Here is a 14,186-nt window from a genome sequence, read left to right as displayed (position 1 = left end):
CGCTATTTCCCTTTTTCTCTCTGTCGTCGTGACAGTTTATCAGCGATCGCTCGTGTGCTCTAGCTCCTGCTGTGTTGTGTGCGTGCGACTAGAATATGGGCGACAACGTGGTCGAAGCAGTCGAGAAAATCGACCTCAACAAAGAGGAAAAGGCATGAAATAACTTTTATTACTTATCAACTTGCAAAACTCGGGATGATGTTCAAAGTTTTGAGTTCAATCACTTCACAAAAACGCGTCTATCCAGTGTTACGGCAAACATACGCGACACTGGTAATGATACGCACCTGGCTTACCTGATGCAATATTAATCATAGGTTGCAAATATTGCCGGTAAGGTTAGAAACTAATAACACGATTTATTTTCGATTATAGGCAAAAATGAAGAAGGAAAAGAAAACAGCTGCGGCCGGAGGCGGTGATAAATCCGCAAGTGTCAGCGAATTAAAGCCCTGGCCTCAGTTCATTCAAGACCGGCTTGTGCTTTGGGACAAACTCAAAGCACAGTATGATGAAGAGTTGGCTAACAAGCCACAGAATCCCATTCAGGTGACACTACCTGATGGAAAGGTGATTGATGCCACTTCATGGAAGTCTACACCTTACGATATTGCTAAGGGTATTAGGTGAGTGTAATATTTTACTATAACTAGGCTAGTAGTAAAATACTATGCATTTCATTGCATTCTATTACAAAGTATTAAAGACTGACTCACTTTCAATTTATTAATGCCCATTCCAGCCAAGGTTTAGCTGATAATGCAGTAATTTCTAAAGTAAATGGCGTACTCTGGGACTTGGATCGTCCGTTAGAAGATAGTTGCAAGTTAGAATTGCTTAAATTTGATGATTCTGAAGCCCAGGCCGTATTTTGGCACTCATCTGCTCATGTAATGGGCGAAGCTATGGAGCGCATTTATGGCGGCCATCTTTGCTATGGCCCCCCGATTGACTCGGGCTTTTACTACGATATGTTCCTTGAAGATAGGAGTGTAATGCACAGCGACTATCCTTGCATGGAACATGTAATCAAGGGAATCGTCAAAGAGAAACAGAATTTCGAACGTCTTGAAATGAAGAAAGAAGATTTACTTGAAATGTTCAAGTATAATCAGTTCAAAGTGCGCATTTTGAACGAGAAGGTGACAACACCAACCACAACTGTTTACCGTTGTGGACCACTGATCGATTTATGTCGCGGCCCACACGTGAGGCACACAGGAAAAATCAAGGCAATTAAAATTACCAAAAGTTCTGCTTCCTATTGGGAAGGCAGAGCTGAAGCTGAGAGCTTACAGAGGGTTTACGGTATTAGTTTTCCCGATAACAAGCAGCTTAAAGAGTGGGAGAAATTCCAGGAGGAAGCTGCCAAGCGCGATCATCGAAAAATTGGCAAAGTATGACTTCAAAAGTAAAAATAATCTTAATTTAAATTATCACTGACCTTATTTATTGTTACAGGATCAGGAACTGTTCTTCTTCCATGAACTGTCACCAGGATCTTGCTTTTTCCAACCGCGTGGCGCGCACATTTACAATACACTGATTTCGTTTATTAAAAAGGAATACCGAAAACGCGGTTTTCAAGAAGTAGTTTCACCGAATGTCTATAACGCGAAGTTGTGGCAAACGTCCGGTCACTGGGCACATTATGCTGTAAGGAAAACAAAAATTTATATTAAAAGAGAGTATTAACACTTTGATATTATTTAAAGGAAAACATGTTTCAATTCGACGTTGAAAAGGACACGTTTGCATTGAAACCTATGAATTGCCCAGGGCATTGCTTGATTTTCGACAACCGTACACGCTCATGGCGTGAGTTACCGCTTCGTTTAGCTGATTTCGGTGTTTTGCACCGTAATGAACTTTCTGGAGCTCTCACCGGTTTGACAAGAGTCAGGCGTTTCCAACAGGATGATGCTCATATTTTCTGCGCGGTTGAGCAAATTCGATCGGAAATCAAAGGGGCATTGGACTTCTTAAGACATGTTTATGGTATTTTCGGCTTTACGTTTAACCTGGTATTGTCTACAAGGCCAGAAAAGTATTTGGGAGAGTTGGAAGTTTGGAATGAAGCTGAGAAAGTAAGTGTTTCTTAAAGAGAACTTAAACAAATACTAAAATAATAATTTATAGGCTTTGGAGGATTCCTTAAACGAATTCGGTGATCCATGGAAACTCAACCCTGGTGATGGAGCTTTCTATGGTCCTAAAATTGATATTACTATCATGGATGCACTGAAGAGGTCGCATCAATGTGCTACGATCCAGTTGGATTTCCAATTACCGATTAGATTCAATTTGACGTATGTTAGTGAATCTGGTGATAAGAAACGTCCTGTGATTATCCACCGCGCTATTTTGGGCTCTGTTGAACGCATGATAGCCATCTTGACAGAATCTTACGCAGGCAAATGGCCGTTTTGGCTTTCACCACGCCAAGCAATGGTAATCCCAGTAGGTCCTACCTATGATTCTTACGCTCAAGAAGTCAAACAGTTGATTTATGAAGCGGGTTTCATGTGTGAAGTCGACACAGATGCCGGTGATACCATGAATAAGAAGATTCGTAATGCACAATTGGCACAGTTCAATTTCATTTTGGGTAATTATTACTAAACTAACTTTTGTACTAATTGAACTAACTAATCTTGTATTTATTTAGTTGTGGGCGAAAAGGAGAAATCAAGCAAAACTGTGAATGTTCGCACACGCGATAATATTGTTCATGGCGAATGTTCCATCGACGACTTGATTAAGAAGTTCGATAACTACAAGGAGAACTACATCAAGACCGAAGATCAATTCTAAATGAATTCTATACCGCTTGCTCGGAGGTTTCGAAGTTTTCGAATATAATAAAATTTTAAACTTATAACGTACACGTGCACTTTGATATTTGGTTTGAAATTTTGAATATTTGAGAGAAAGACAGAGGCCATTCCCAGTTGCATTGATAACTTAAGTTATTTATTGTTGCATTTTTTGCTTTAACATATAAATTACTTTGTATTTGGTAGGGCAATTGTCTAGTAAAAAATAAAACGTTTGAAAAACATAATAACAAGCATTACTCAATTGAATTGCTTTATTGAATCCTGATTAAAGTAATTGAAACCAAGAAAAATTATTTGAATTCCACTTGAATATTTTCAAATTTACAAAAGATAACCTTAAAGCGACATTCACTAGCCAAACATTGCATCCATCACCTATACATTTGTTATGAGATATTCCATTCCACATACATTCACAACACTGTCTAAACTTTAAATCAATTTAAATTTAATTATTTCTGAACAATGGCTGCGGGCAAAGTTGCGGCTGGTTTTGTAATTTTTAGAAGATTCCATAGTAAAGTAGAATACCTTTTACTACAGACTTCATATGGCATTAATCACTGGACACCACCAAAAGGTACAAGTTTGAAATTATGATACATGTACTGCAATAAATTGGCTTCATTTGCTTTAGGACATGTTGATCCAGGTGAAACTGAATGGGAAACAGCACTAAGAGAAACAGTTGAAGAATCAGGACTTGTTGAGAGTGATTTAAAGTTCTATAAAGACTGCAAGAAGGTCTTAAACTACCCAGTGAATGGCAAACCAAAGAAAGTCATCTACTGGCTTGCTGAACTTGTTAACAAGAATGCCCTGGTGAAACTTTCTGATGAGCATCAAGCTTTTGAATGGTTGCCATTTGACAAGGCATGTGAATATGGTTCATTCAAAGATATTGTTGATACTTTTAAGGAATTTGATACATACATTACTAATAATTGTGCTTGAAAATAGTATATTATTGTGAAATAATAAAAATATTCCGTATTTAACCTAAAGTTTGGTTAAGTTTGGTGTTGCGACATTCATTAAATACTATATATCGCCCTGTATATAAATACTGCGCTGTTGCCAAACGTATTTGATATTCCCCTCAAATCGGTAGAAAAGAAGGGATGAAATAAAATGCCCTTGAGAAGATGACATCAGACTGTCAGCTTGTCCAAAAATTCTTGATTTCGTCTGGTTAGTCATAGTTGGTCACAACATTTATGAATTACGCAGATTGCCACGATCGACCGCACGTCCTAAATAAAGTGATCACCATTTCGAAGTGATACACGACTGCCGTTGAAGAAAATCGAGCAAAATGAGTTTCTTCGGAAAGATCTTTGGCGGTAAGAAGGATGATAAAGCGCCTACGACTGGCGAAGCTATCCAAAAACTCCGAGAGACTGAGGAGATGCTCATCAAGAAACAGGAGTTCCTCGAGAAGAAAATCGAACTAGAAATTACGACGGCGAAAAAAAATGCATCCAAAAATAAAAGAGGTAACCAAATCAATAATTTTATCTTTGTTCAAGATAAATGCCAGTAAAAATGAAACTTTATCTTGAAATCAATTGTTTACAGCTGCCATTCAGGCGCTCAAGAGAAAGAAGAGATATGAGAAACAGTTACAACAAATTGATGGAACGCTCAGTACTATTGAAATGCAGAGAGAAGCTTTGGAAGGTGCTAATACCAATACTGCAGTGCTTACAACAATGAAAGATGCTGCAGATGCTCTCAAAGCTGCCCATAAACACATGTAAGTAGACAAATTATACTTTATAAAACCATACTTAATAATTTCATCATTAAAATGAGATCTAAGTGACCTTCAAGTTGTAAAACATGATTTTACATTGTGTATTTTTAATTACAGGGATGTTGATCAAGTACATGACATGATGGATGACATTGCTGAACAACAAGATGTCGCTCGAGAAATTTCCGACGCCATTAGCAACCCCGTTGCGTTCGGTCAAGACGTGGATGAAGACGAGCTCGAGAAAGAATTGGAAGAATTGGAACAAGAAGCGCTTGAAGATGAACTTATCAAAGTTGGGCCAGCTGCTGATGATCTACCAGCTGTTCCTGAAGGAGAAGTCGTTAAACCAAGACCAGCCAGTAAGAAATCAATAAAATACTAATATTTCCTTCTTCTAATCTATACTTTGATGTTATTTTTAAACAGAAAAAGTGGAAGAAGACGACGATATGAAAGAATTAGAAAATTGGGCGTCGTAAACCAGTCAATATCGAAATCCGGATGTCAGTGTTTGTTGGAGAGTTATCTAGCGATATAAAAACATTTAAACTGCAACAGAACTCGTCGAGTTGTCACGTGGCATACATTTAAATTTGCACATAAACCGCCTATACATAAACTATTTTAATATTAGAACTACATTTAATGGAAACTACGTTTTTTTTGGTATTTGAAATTTGAAGATTATGCAAACCAGGATGATATACACAAAACGAATGCTAATTATTGATTAATCAAAATAAGCTTTTTTAATATTGTAAATACGATTAATTGAATTGTTGAGAAGGTTATTAAATGAAAAGAATTGTCAAAGATATAAAAATAAACGCAAAATGTAAAAGTTGAGCAGGGAAAAACCAAGTAAGTGAAAAAAGAGTTATCGTCACCAGATTATAGAAAAATAATGAATAATATTTTTATAAACATAAGTTATTATCTAATTAATATAAATATTCATTGAGAATCGTATTGTCTTAGTAGGAATATTGTACTTGTCAGGTTCAACTTGACTTCAGTCGATTGAAATGGCAAATGGCGCGTCTTTCGTTTTAATTAAGTGGAAGTATTTTGTTTATTATTATTTTTGATGAATAAATATACATGATAGCTAATTGACTTTGTTTAGTTTATTAATCGTTTGTATGTTTCTAAATCGCAAATTGTATCAAATTTCAATGATTAATTTAGTACAGTCAGTCTTTGTGCGCGCTACTTGCATATAAACATGTCACCTAGCTTAACTTACTTCATTTAACGTCGTGATTGCACAATGAATTCAAGACGCAATAAGTTTTTCCAGAAAGTCTTTGGTAGTAAGAAAGATGACAACACACCTACTACAGGGAGACTAATTCAAAACCTCCGAGAAACGGAAATATTACTAATCAAAATTCAAGAGATTCTCTTGGATAAAATCGCACAAGAAATTATTACAGCAAAGGAAAATGCTTCAAAAAATCGAAAAGGTAATGAAATAAAAACTTTGTTATTTCTTAAAATTAAAAATTATTTCGTGAATTTGAAATGAAATTACCTGATCATAGGTGCAATACAGGCATTAATAAGAAAGAAAATATATGAAAAACGGTTACAACAAATAGATGGAACTATTCATACAATAAGAAAGCAGCGGAGAGCACTAGAAGTTACCAAAATATCACCACTAACGTGTCTGTTACCTGGAAGGATTTTCCCAATGCGACAATCGCATAATAATAGTTAGTATAAAGATGAGAATACGAAGTAATATTTTGTCAAAAGACTACATTATTGTATTTATATGCTTGTAATCATGGTTAAATGTGCTAATATTTGTCTTTCCTCATAAGTTTTGAAGTTCAAGTGGCCATACTTAGATTTATTAGTATCTGTCGCCGTATTTGTACTTTATTTATATCTACTCTGTTGAATCATGTTCACGTTGCAGTTTTTCACTGTGTATTCATTGTACGAAAGCGATCCCGACAATAAACCGTAATCTAAACACAAAGTGCAGCGAATGAAAAAGATAAATTTGCATGTAACGTAATTCGTGCTCGAGCCGCGGATTAATCATTCCACATTCACATTCGGTATTCACATGAACTTTCATTGAATTTCATGACCTGATGAGATTACAATAAAAAATATCATTTGTGCTTCGGTAAAGTGAAGTTAGCGTTTATTTTGGTTTAAAATCTAAAGTAATAAAAGTGTAGCTATAGGTTTCGTGTGTTACGTATTCAAACGGTTTTGAAATTGCCTTTTCACCTACAACCACTCCAACTTGTGACAAGTGTGCAACGAAAATACAAATGGAAGCAGAAACAGGTTAGAAACCTTCAATAATCGACGATCAAACGTCATTTTAACTAATTTCACCTGAAAGTATTTTCGTGCAATAGATATTAAATCATGTTTTCTTTTTGGAAAAAAACAGACAAGAAGAGTACACCTACTAGTCCTACTAGCATACAAAAACAAGACTTGGATAAAGATGCAGAAGAATTAAAATACACTGTTTATGGTAAAACCAAGAAACAAAACAATGTAACAAATAAACCATGATGAATTATTGTCATTTTAGATTTTATAAGAACAATCAAAGATCCAGAAAAGCCAAGCACATTGGAAGAACTGAATGTTGTCTATGAAGAAGGAGTTTTTGTAAGTTAACTTACATAAGAACAGCAGTTCTACTTAAATATTGGAACTGTTTGTGAATTTTATAATTTTTGAAGATAAAAGGTACAACACCTGGTAACACAAGCATAGTCAGAGTTGAATTCAATCCAACAGTGCCACATTGTTCATTAGCAACCCTAATTGGTCTCTGTATTCGAATAAAACTGGAGAGAAGTATTCCATACAAGTTGAAGTTTGATATTTATATCAAGAAAGGTGCCCATGCCACAGAAGAAGAAAGTAAGGAATGGTGAACAAATTATTGTTCAAATTGGTTCAACTTCTTTGTGGGCATATCTAATTGAATGTTTGTTTTTAGTTAATAAACAAATTAATGACAAAGAAAGAATAGCTGCAGCCATGGAAAATCCCAAGTTGAAAGAAATGGTTGAAAGTTGTATCAAAGAAGAAGATTAATCCATCAATCAGTCAGATTGAATTTCAATGTATTAATATTATGTACTATATTATTGTTGCCATGCCAAACTTGGCATTTTTTTAATTGTAGAGTATGATGAGGTGATTTTGTTATAGACATAGATTATAAAGAAATGTTTGATGTAACAGAAGCTGTTACAATGACTGTTAAGAACAACTTTGTACTTGAATAAAATATTCATAATTAAATGCATCTGTTTCAATTCTCAATTGCAATTGGCGTTTATAAAGCAAATAACATTTTAAATGAAGTTACTTTGTTTATTGCGCGATGCTCTTGCAGAAATACGAATTTGTGAACATGAACTACATTAAACTATAAACATAGGCCTGGTGTAACAAACTACCTGGCCGTTAGCGCGGCGTTTGACAAAAAATGGCCGTTGTTAAGTTTGGTAACGCCGATAAAGAAAAATTGAAATATATGGTTTCTCTGCATTGTTTTTAACATTGAAATCATGCTAGCATGCTGAAAAGCAAAGAGCCTTACCTTAAATTTCGTAAACACAACTTGGTTGTTATAAAATACACACTTATCACAATAAACAATTCGCGTAAAATAACACTTGTCCACTTTGCACAAATCGCACCAACATTCTTAACGAAATCAAATAATTGCGGATTGTTAGAAATTGAATAAGCATAGTTCAACCTTCGCTCATAGATGTCACTACCAAAACCAATTTGAAAATTTATCCTTTTTATTTTATAAATTTACACACTTATTATATACTTATTTAAGTATATTAATAATTTTGTTATTATAAGAGTAAATAATAACATAAATAAAATACACAAACTGCCTTGTTTTTAATATTATCTCACTAATTTATAAAAATAAAAATAAATTCGTAATTTTTAAGATCACAAGATGGCGCAATGTATGTCAAAATAAATTAAATATAAAGTCAACAAAAACTTGTTTGTTTTGATTTATAAAACTTATCATAACATTACAAAAAATGCCTTACACTTCAAATCTTTATCAGATAACGTTGTAAACATCAGAGTTTGAATAGTAAATGCAATATTTTTAATACGTATTTTATTGTATTGTCGTGCATGTTTAACGATTCAAGTTTAAAACATTTTATTTCATGACGTTAATTGAATTAGAAAGACATTAATAACATTGGCATTCCATCGTGTGACTCGCCGGTTCATTGTTAATTTAATAGGTCGTAGTGGCTTTGCATTGCTTGGCGTTTTTGCATTTTGCACGTTCCGTCCGCAGCTTCGTGGCCCATTTCAGGTCAAAGGTGACGGCTGATCGCCCGAATCGTTCGCTTCTGAGCATTCAGAGTCGTTTTGCTCAGAGGTTTGCTTTATTTGGTTCCTTGGCGTCGTCTGCATACACTCCAAGTCCAAATTTGCAAATTGTTGTGGACAATGGACGTAAACCACCAAGAACGAGCAAACAATAGATGTCTTTCATCTTTAGAAGTGTTATGACAAAAATAGTCAAGTGGTAAACCAATAATGGTACCACAAAGGGAAATAAAAGAGCAAATAAAATGAGATTATGCTTTTGAAGGTTTAGTAGATGTGAAAAATAAAATTCGATTCAATTCAAGTCAAAGTCATTGCAAAAACGATCTTAAAATTTATATTGCGGAGAAAGCTATCGATGGCACATGAATGAAATATCTTAAAAGTGCTCAGGGCAGTCAAGATGGTCGTGAAATCATGAATCTTCTTAAATGAGTCATGAGACAATAAATCCTATAATTTAAAACGTCATAAACAACATTTACTTGATTATGCACGTTCAAATATCTAAATAATTGATCGAAAATGTAATGATTCTTAGTTTTGCATTAGAACATATACAGAACTCAAAAAGCAATTAAAATGAAGAGTTCACGTAGTTTTGTAGTAGGGTAGACTGGGTACGGTAGTACCAGGGGGGCGGTAGTACCAAAGCAAATATCTCGTGAACAGTTGAGCACAGCCCTATGCGTTCAAGGAGTGATAGTAGCCGCATACAAGTTGAAGTATGTAAGTTGTAAGTTGAGTCACACAAAGCCAGTTACACGCGTGTAGGACGTGTTTTTGATTTTTTGAGATCAAAAGTAAATATTTGATGATGAATTGTTTTTAGTTTTTAAATCTTGTCTTGCGTGTTACATTATACGTGTGTGTTTATTGAAAATAAATGGTTTTTGAAGAATAAAGGTATGTTAATCAAATTCTTGTATCTCTATTATTTTTTTTATTATTAAATATAATTTGGAAAATGTCCACATGGGGACGGTTGTACCAAATAATATGGGGACAGTTGTACCGGTATAAACGACCCCATGCCTTGTATTATTTTAAAGTAAAATTTCTTTTTCTTTCTAAACGTAAAACGTTTGCTTTATATTAGATGCCACGAGTACGTATTCGCAAAACAGGAAAAGGCCAACATGATGATAGCGCTTATATCAATGCCTATGAGTGTATATTGAGTGTTAGAACTGGGCTCATGGGCAATGCACTGACGGAGAACCCAGCTACGTATGCAATAATTGTGATTCCAACTAATTTTATTGTTGCACACATAGCAGGACATTTAAGTATAATTTTAAAAGTGTTTTCTTTATTGTAATAAATAAGTTTTATTTCTGTATGGTACAATCGACCCCACCCCCTGGTACAACCGTCCTGAGGTCTGAGGTCGGTTGTACCATTTCTCACCCACAACAAAATTTAGATTTATGAAGGTACTTGTAACCTTGAGGGATTAAAAATATGGGCAAAACGTAGCCAGATGATTAGGCATTAAACTATGACAAGTACCATTGGGCTAAGTAAAATCCTATTAAGCCTACAGGCAAAAATCTAAAAAATGGTACAACCGTACCCAGTCTACCCTACATGCGTGGAATCCACGTGAATCAAGAATGAAATCGTTACATAAAGCATCTCTGGCGGTCTGGCGGTCAGCCAACATTCCACATATTAAAGACTTGACCAATTTCGATGGATTAAACGACGAGGCGGCAAAAAACCCACAAGCAACGCATGAATTCACAAAGTGGACTTGAAGAATTTTGATCTTCAGATGTGCAAAAATGCAGACTTCAATTTTATGTTCAAGACAGATAAACTTTCGTGTTTTCGACAATCAATGTATCACATATAGTCATAAAATTTCGAAGAATTATATTTTCACAACACTTTGAAATATTTTGTAACATAAAGTTAATAAAGTCAATAAAATCAATCATGAATTAATCACTAGTTCAACTTTAAACTGAAACATTAATTATACCATTAGAAAATCATTATTGCTACTATATTAATGAAATATTCACTTGTAACATCGGCTTACAAAACCTAAAATGTAAAATTTATGGTTTTTGTTTGTTGAAATGTTGTTTATTACCTTTATGACCGTAAACTATGCAAAGTAAACAGGTTGTTTTGATATTACTTAAAGTCTTTAAGAATTGATTGGTTATTATGTCGGTAATAATATTGTAATGCAATATTTATTGATTATATTAGTAATCTTTGACTACATAAAATTCAAAAACAAAGTTTTACTGTTGATGAGGTGAATTTTTGACAGTTTACACGTTTCACAAACGATTGACAACGTTTAACTAAAGTTTACCATGTAACGCTGTAACGTTTTACGATTTTCTAATTTTATGTAATTCGTAATTTGCAATCCTTATTCGTAAATAAACTGTACATTTATGTAATGATTGATTTCCGTTTGAATAAATCACATATTCGATTGAATTCGATTTAAAGGTTTGGCTCCTAAAAATATGACCCGTAACTTATAATACAATATAAAACTGCTTAAAATGTATTGTATATTGATGTGTTGATAAAGAAATTCAGTTAAATATAGTAATACGTATGTAGGAAATATGTTAACAAGTTTAAGGCAACATTTGTTGTGGTTTTTGCATTGTTTGACTCTTTAGAGCCTCATTGACTCTTTTGACTCGTTGAATCTTTGCAAATATTGCGTGTGCATGAAGTCAAACCCAAAAACGCAAACAAAAATGAAGATGCAAAGACGTGAAGACCTTAAAACTTTCCTTCGCTCTTTATTTTCACTTTCTTTGAGCTTTTTTGCGTTTGCTTTTTACTCTTTTTGTTGATGCTTTCTTTTGTGATGAAAGAATTTCTTACTGCGTACGTTATGCAATGGTTCAACATGCAGATATGTTCATAATGTTGGGAATTTTACAAATGTTACTAGTTTAACAATATATTACGAGATTTACGTGCGTAAAAATTTAATTTTATCTTCATTTTACTATATGCATAAAAATACGCAAGTTTTTTTATGATTATTTGCAATAAAAAATTTTAAACTTTTAAAATATAAAAACTTAATATAAAAAACTTATTTTAACATCGTTTATATTACATTTAATTTTTCACACGTACTGAACATGCTTATTAACAACATTTTGACATTTACACACCTCTATTGTTGTTACTACACACATTACTACATTTATAAGACAGCGACTCGTCGATTTTATCATCGCGCACATCGTACACATGCTTATTAACGAAATGTTATATCAAATTAATAATTTCAGCAACAAAAACGATTCTTAATATAGCAAATGCCTTCCAGCTAGACAAAATCGTTTAATGAATAACACTTTTACGATTCAACAAGTTTATGTACACACTCATTCAGTAGAGAGTCCAAGATTGAATGAATACATTTTTGATTGATCAACAACTAAATCAATATGTGAAATATTTAATTTTTGTTGAACGCGTCACGTCAGGTCATTTTCATCTAAGTTAAGCATAAATTTTAAAAATGATAACATAGATAACTGGCGAACCAATTTTATCATTTTATTTTCAAATCGTTTGTTCCCCTTACTCTTAGCGCCACTTGAACCCGAACCTAAAGGACTAGAAGAATAGCTACGGGTTAGCTACCCGCAAAAAGTGGTGGGGGTTGGTGCGACTTCACAGGTACCTAGTTGGTTGCTCATAAGGATACGTGGTGTAAGTAGCTGTAAAAATGGTATGTGCATAAGAGGGGGAAGTTATTATTTGGTTAAAATTACAATTTTTAAAATTTTTCTGCTCTAAAATTTTATATAAACTTACTACTAACTATGAATCAGTATATTTGTATGTTTGTAAATTTCAAGAAGTTTAAACACTGAATTTCGGCAATGATGTGTCTATCTACGGGTATATACCGATTGCAAAATCAAAATATTTGATGATATATACACCCAAACTTGTGTTAAACACGCTGCAAGCATTGAAATATTGAAAATCGACGAATTGATTTAAGATTTAATGAATAGTGATTGAAACAGTTGTCGAAATAATTCGTAATTTTTTAATCGAAATTCGTTGCGTTAAACGCGTTGAAAGGTGTTATTAACTCTTTCAACACTGCGCAAGACTCACGCAGTTAGAGAAATAAATTAATAAGACGCGAATAAACGGACAAAACAAAACATACTGCTAAACGTTTATACTTTGTCTTAGCCAGTATTAGAATATTAACAATTACAACCGATTGAGACAAGAGACACAAGAGTCAATGATTTCATTATTGAATAAAAATTAATCAACGATGACGCAAAGCGTAAGCGATGATAATCATGTTTAGCATTAATCAATTGACAGGTTATTAATATAGTAATGAATGAATAGATTTGCATTAATTTTATTAGAGAATAATGTCAAATGTATTTAATAATAATTGTGTTTTAGACATTTAATTATATTTTATTTTTATTTAAAAATTTAAAAAATCAAAATTATTTGCCGTCCGTATATAAAGTACCACTGTTTGTGTCTAAAAAACGTAGAAAAACTGGCGCTTTATAGGTGGACGTAGAATAAATATATTTTAGAGTCATGACCTAACATAATATTTTGAAATGTAGAACAGGTCAAAATTTGATGATAAAATCCATCCAAATAAGCAAAATTAATCTTTTTAAATCCCCATTAAAGAAATTAAGCATTTAAATAATCTTTCAACGTATTATTTGATACTAATAGGAAGTTTAAAAACCCCGTCTCACAAATAACTTTAATGTCGCGATGCGCATTTCGAAGGCTAAGCCTTCCTCTTCAGGCGAAGGAATTATAAAACTGAACTAAAATTGCGTCTAATCCCTAATTTACCTAAAAATTCTTAATCCCCTGTTTAATCCTTTACCCCCACTCCCTAAAAATGTTTTTTTTTTTTTAATAAAACCTATAAATTCATAATACCCTGTTTAATCTTTTACCCCCACTCCCTAGCAAAAATATTGCAGTAAAATCTATTTCCAAGTATTCGACAACTAGGTATTTTTGAAAAATATTATTTGATGATTTAAATGACAAAACTTAATACAACTGTATCTAGTAAACAAGTATATTATGATTATGAAATTCTATTCCACATAGCAGTATCACATTTCTTCTGACCTAAATATTCCAAAACATTAAAAAAATAAAACAAAACAATGTTGCATTTAATATTAATTTTTAAAATACAA

At 33.4% G+C, this 14,186-nt stretch overlaps 4 protein-coding genes across 6 annotated transcripts; all 4 read left to right on the top strand.

The window, feature by feature from the left end:
* Nucleotides 1-19: 19 nt before the first annotated feature.
* On the top strand, nucleotides 20-3,070 carry ThrRS (threonine--tRNA ligase). Of its 2 annotated transcripts, none has more exons than XM_065310736.1 (7): nucleotides 20-152; nucleotides 376-626; nucleotides 743-1,397; nucleotides 1,462-1,656; nucleotides 1,716-2,087; nucleotides 2,140-2,608; nucleotides 2,669-3,070. In XM_065310736.1, the coding sequence occupies exons 1-7, from the start codon at nucleotides 96-98 to the stop codon at nucleotides 2,812-2,814; spliced, it is 2,145 nt and encodes a 714-aa protein (XP_065166808.1). In that variant the 5' UTR covers nucleotides 20-95; the 3' UTR covers nucleotides 2,815-3,070. The 2 variants fall into 2 exon arrangements, with proteins under 2 accessions (XP_065166808.1, XP_065166807.1); XM_065310735.1 differs by having other exon boundaries at nucleotides 140-273.
* A 101-nt stretch (nucleotides 3,071-3,171) lies between these two features.
* Datp (purine phosphoribosyltransferase family protein Apf) lies at nucleotides 3,172-3,844 on the top strand. The gene is made up of 2 exons (XM_065310744.1): nucleotides 3,172-3,420; nucleotides 3,478-3,844. The coding sequence occupies exons 1-2, from the start codon at nucleotides 3,306-3,308 to the stop codon at nucleotides 3,792-3,794; spliced, it is 432 nt and encodes a 143-aa protein (XP_065166816.1). The 5' UTR covers nucleotides 3,172-3,305; the 3' UTR covers nucleotides 3,795-3,844.
* A 140-nt stretch (nucleotides 3,845-3,984) lies between these two features.
* shrb (charged multivesicular body protein shrub) lies at nucleotides 3,985-5,711 on the top strand. The gene is made up of 4 exons (XM_065310741.1): nucleotides 3,985-4,336; nucleotides 4,419-4,596; nucleotides 4,714-4,958; nucleotides 5,026-5,711. Exons 1-4 carry the CDS (start codon nucleotides 4,156-4,158, stop codon nucleotides 5,076-5,078), a joined length of 657 nt encoding a protein of 218 aa, XP_065166813.1. The 5' UTR covers nucleotides 3,985-4,155; the 3' UTR covers nucleotides 5,079-5,711.
* A 780-nt stretch (nucleotides 5,712-6,491) lies between these two features.
* On the top strand, nucleotides 6,492-7,890 carry galla-1 (cytosolic iron-sulfur assembly component galla-1). Of its 2 annotated transcripts, XM_065310743.1 has the most exons (5): nucleotides 6,492-6,909; nucleotides 7,019-7,105; nucleotides 7,166-7,245; nucleotides 7,320-7,503; nucleotides 7,583-7,890. In XM_065310743.1, the coding sequence occupies exons 1-5, from the start codon at nucleotides 6,894-6,896 to the stop codon at nucleotides 7,678-7,680; spliced, it is 465 nt and encodes a 154-aa protein (XP_065166815.1). In that variant the 5' UTR covers nucleotides 6,492-6,893; the 3' UTR covers nucleotides 7,681-7,890. The 2 variants fall into 2 exon arrangements, with proteins under 2 accessions (XP_065166815.1, XP_065166814.1); XM_065310742.1 differs by lacking the exon at nucleotides 6,492-6,909 and having other exon boundaries at nucleotides 6,916-7,105.
* Nucleotides 7,891-14,186: the final 6,296 nt, after the last annotated feature.

The sequence above is a fragment of the Atheta coriaria genome, unplaced genomic scaffold (assembly GCF_025399875.1).
Source record: "Atheta coriaria isolate IRGN ID8LTWV9N9 unplaced genomic scaffold, Caltech_Dcor_3.1 hic_scaffold_9_pilon, whole genome shotgun sequence".
Lineage (NCBI taxonomy): Eukaryota > Metazoa > Arthropoda > Insecta > Coleoptera > Staphylinidae > Dalotia > Dalotia coriaria.
Note: the sequence above shows the minus strand (reverse complement) of the source record. Positions and strands in the feature narration are given on the sequence as shown.

Coding starts and splice junctions, on each gene's coding strand:
- Datp (XM_065310744.1), top strand. CDS start 3,306: ATGGCTGCGGGCAAAGTTGCGGCTGGTTTTGTAATTTTTAGAAGATTC. Junction 3,421..3,477: donor TCACTGGACACCACCAAAAG/GTACAAGTTTGA, acceptor CATTTGCTTTAG/GACATGTTGATCCAGGTGAA.
- ThrRS (XM_065310735.1), top strand. CDS start 196: ATGATGTTCAAAGTTTTGAGTTCAATCACTTCACAAAAACGCGTCTAT. Junction 627..742: donor GATATTGCTAAGGGTATTAG/GTGAGTGTAATA, acceptor TGCCCATTCCAG/CCAAGGTTTAGCTGATAATG. Junction 1,398..1,461: donor ATCATCGAAAAATTGGCAAA/GTATGACTTCAA, acceptor TTATTGTTACAG/GATCAGGAACTGTTCTTCTT.
- shrb (XM_065310741.1), top strand. CDS start 4,156: ATGAGTTTCTTCGGAAAGATCTTTGGCGGTAAGAAGGATGATAAAGCG. Junction 4,597..4,713: donor AAAGCTGCCCATAAACACAT/GTAAGTAGACAA, acceptor TTTTAATTACAG/GGATGTTGATCAAGTACATG. Junction 4,959..5,025: donor CGTTAAACCAAGACCAGCCA/GTAAGAAATCAA, acceptor ATTTTTAAACAG/AAAAAGTGGAAGAAGACGAC.
- galla-1 (XM_065310742.1), top strand. CDS start 6,994: ATGTTTTCTTTTTGGAAAAAAACAGACAAGAAGAGTACACCTACTAGT. Junction 7,246..7,319: donor TCTATGAAGAAGGAGTTTTT/GTAAGTTAACTT, acceptor TAATTTTTGAAG/ATAAAAGGTACAACACCTGG. Junction 7,504..7,582: donor CCATGCCACAGAAGAAGAAA/GTAAGGAATGGT, acceptor GTTTGTTTTTAG/TTAATAAACAAATTAATGAC.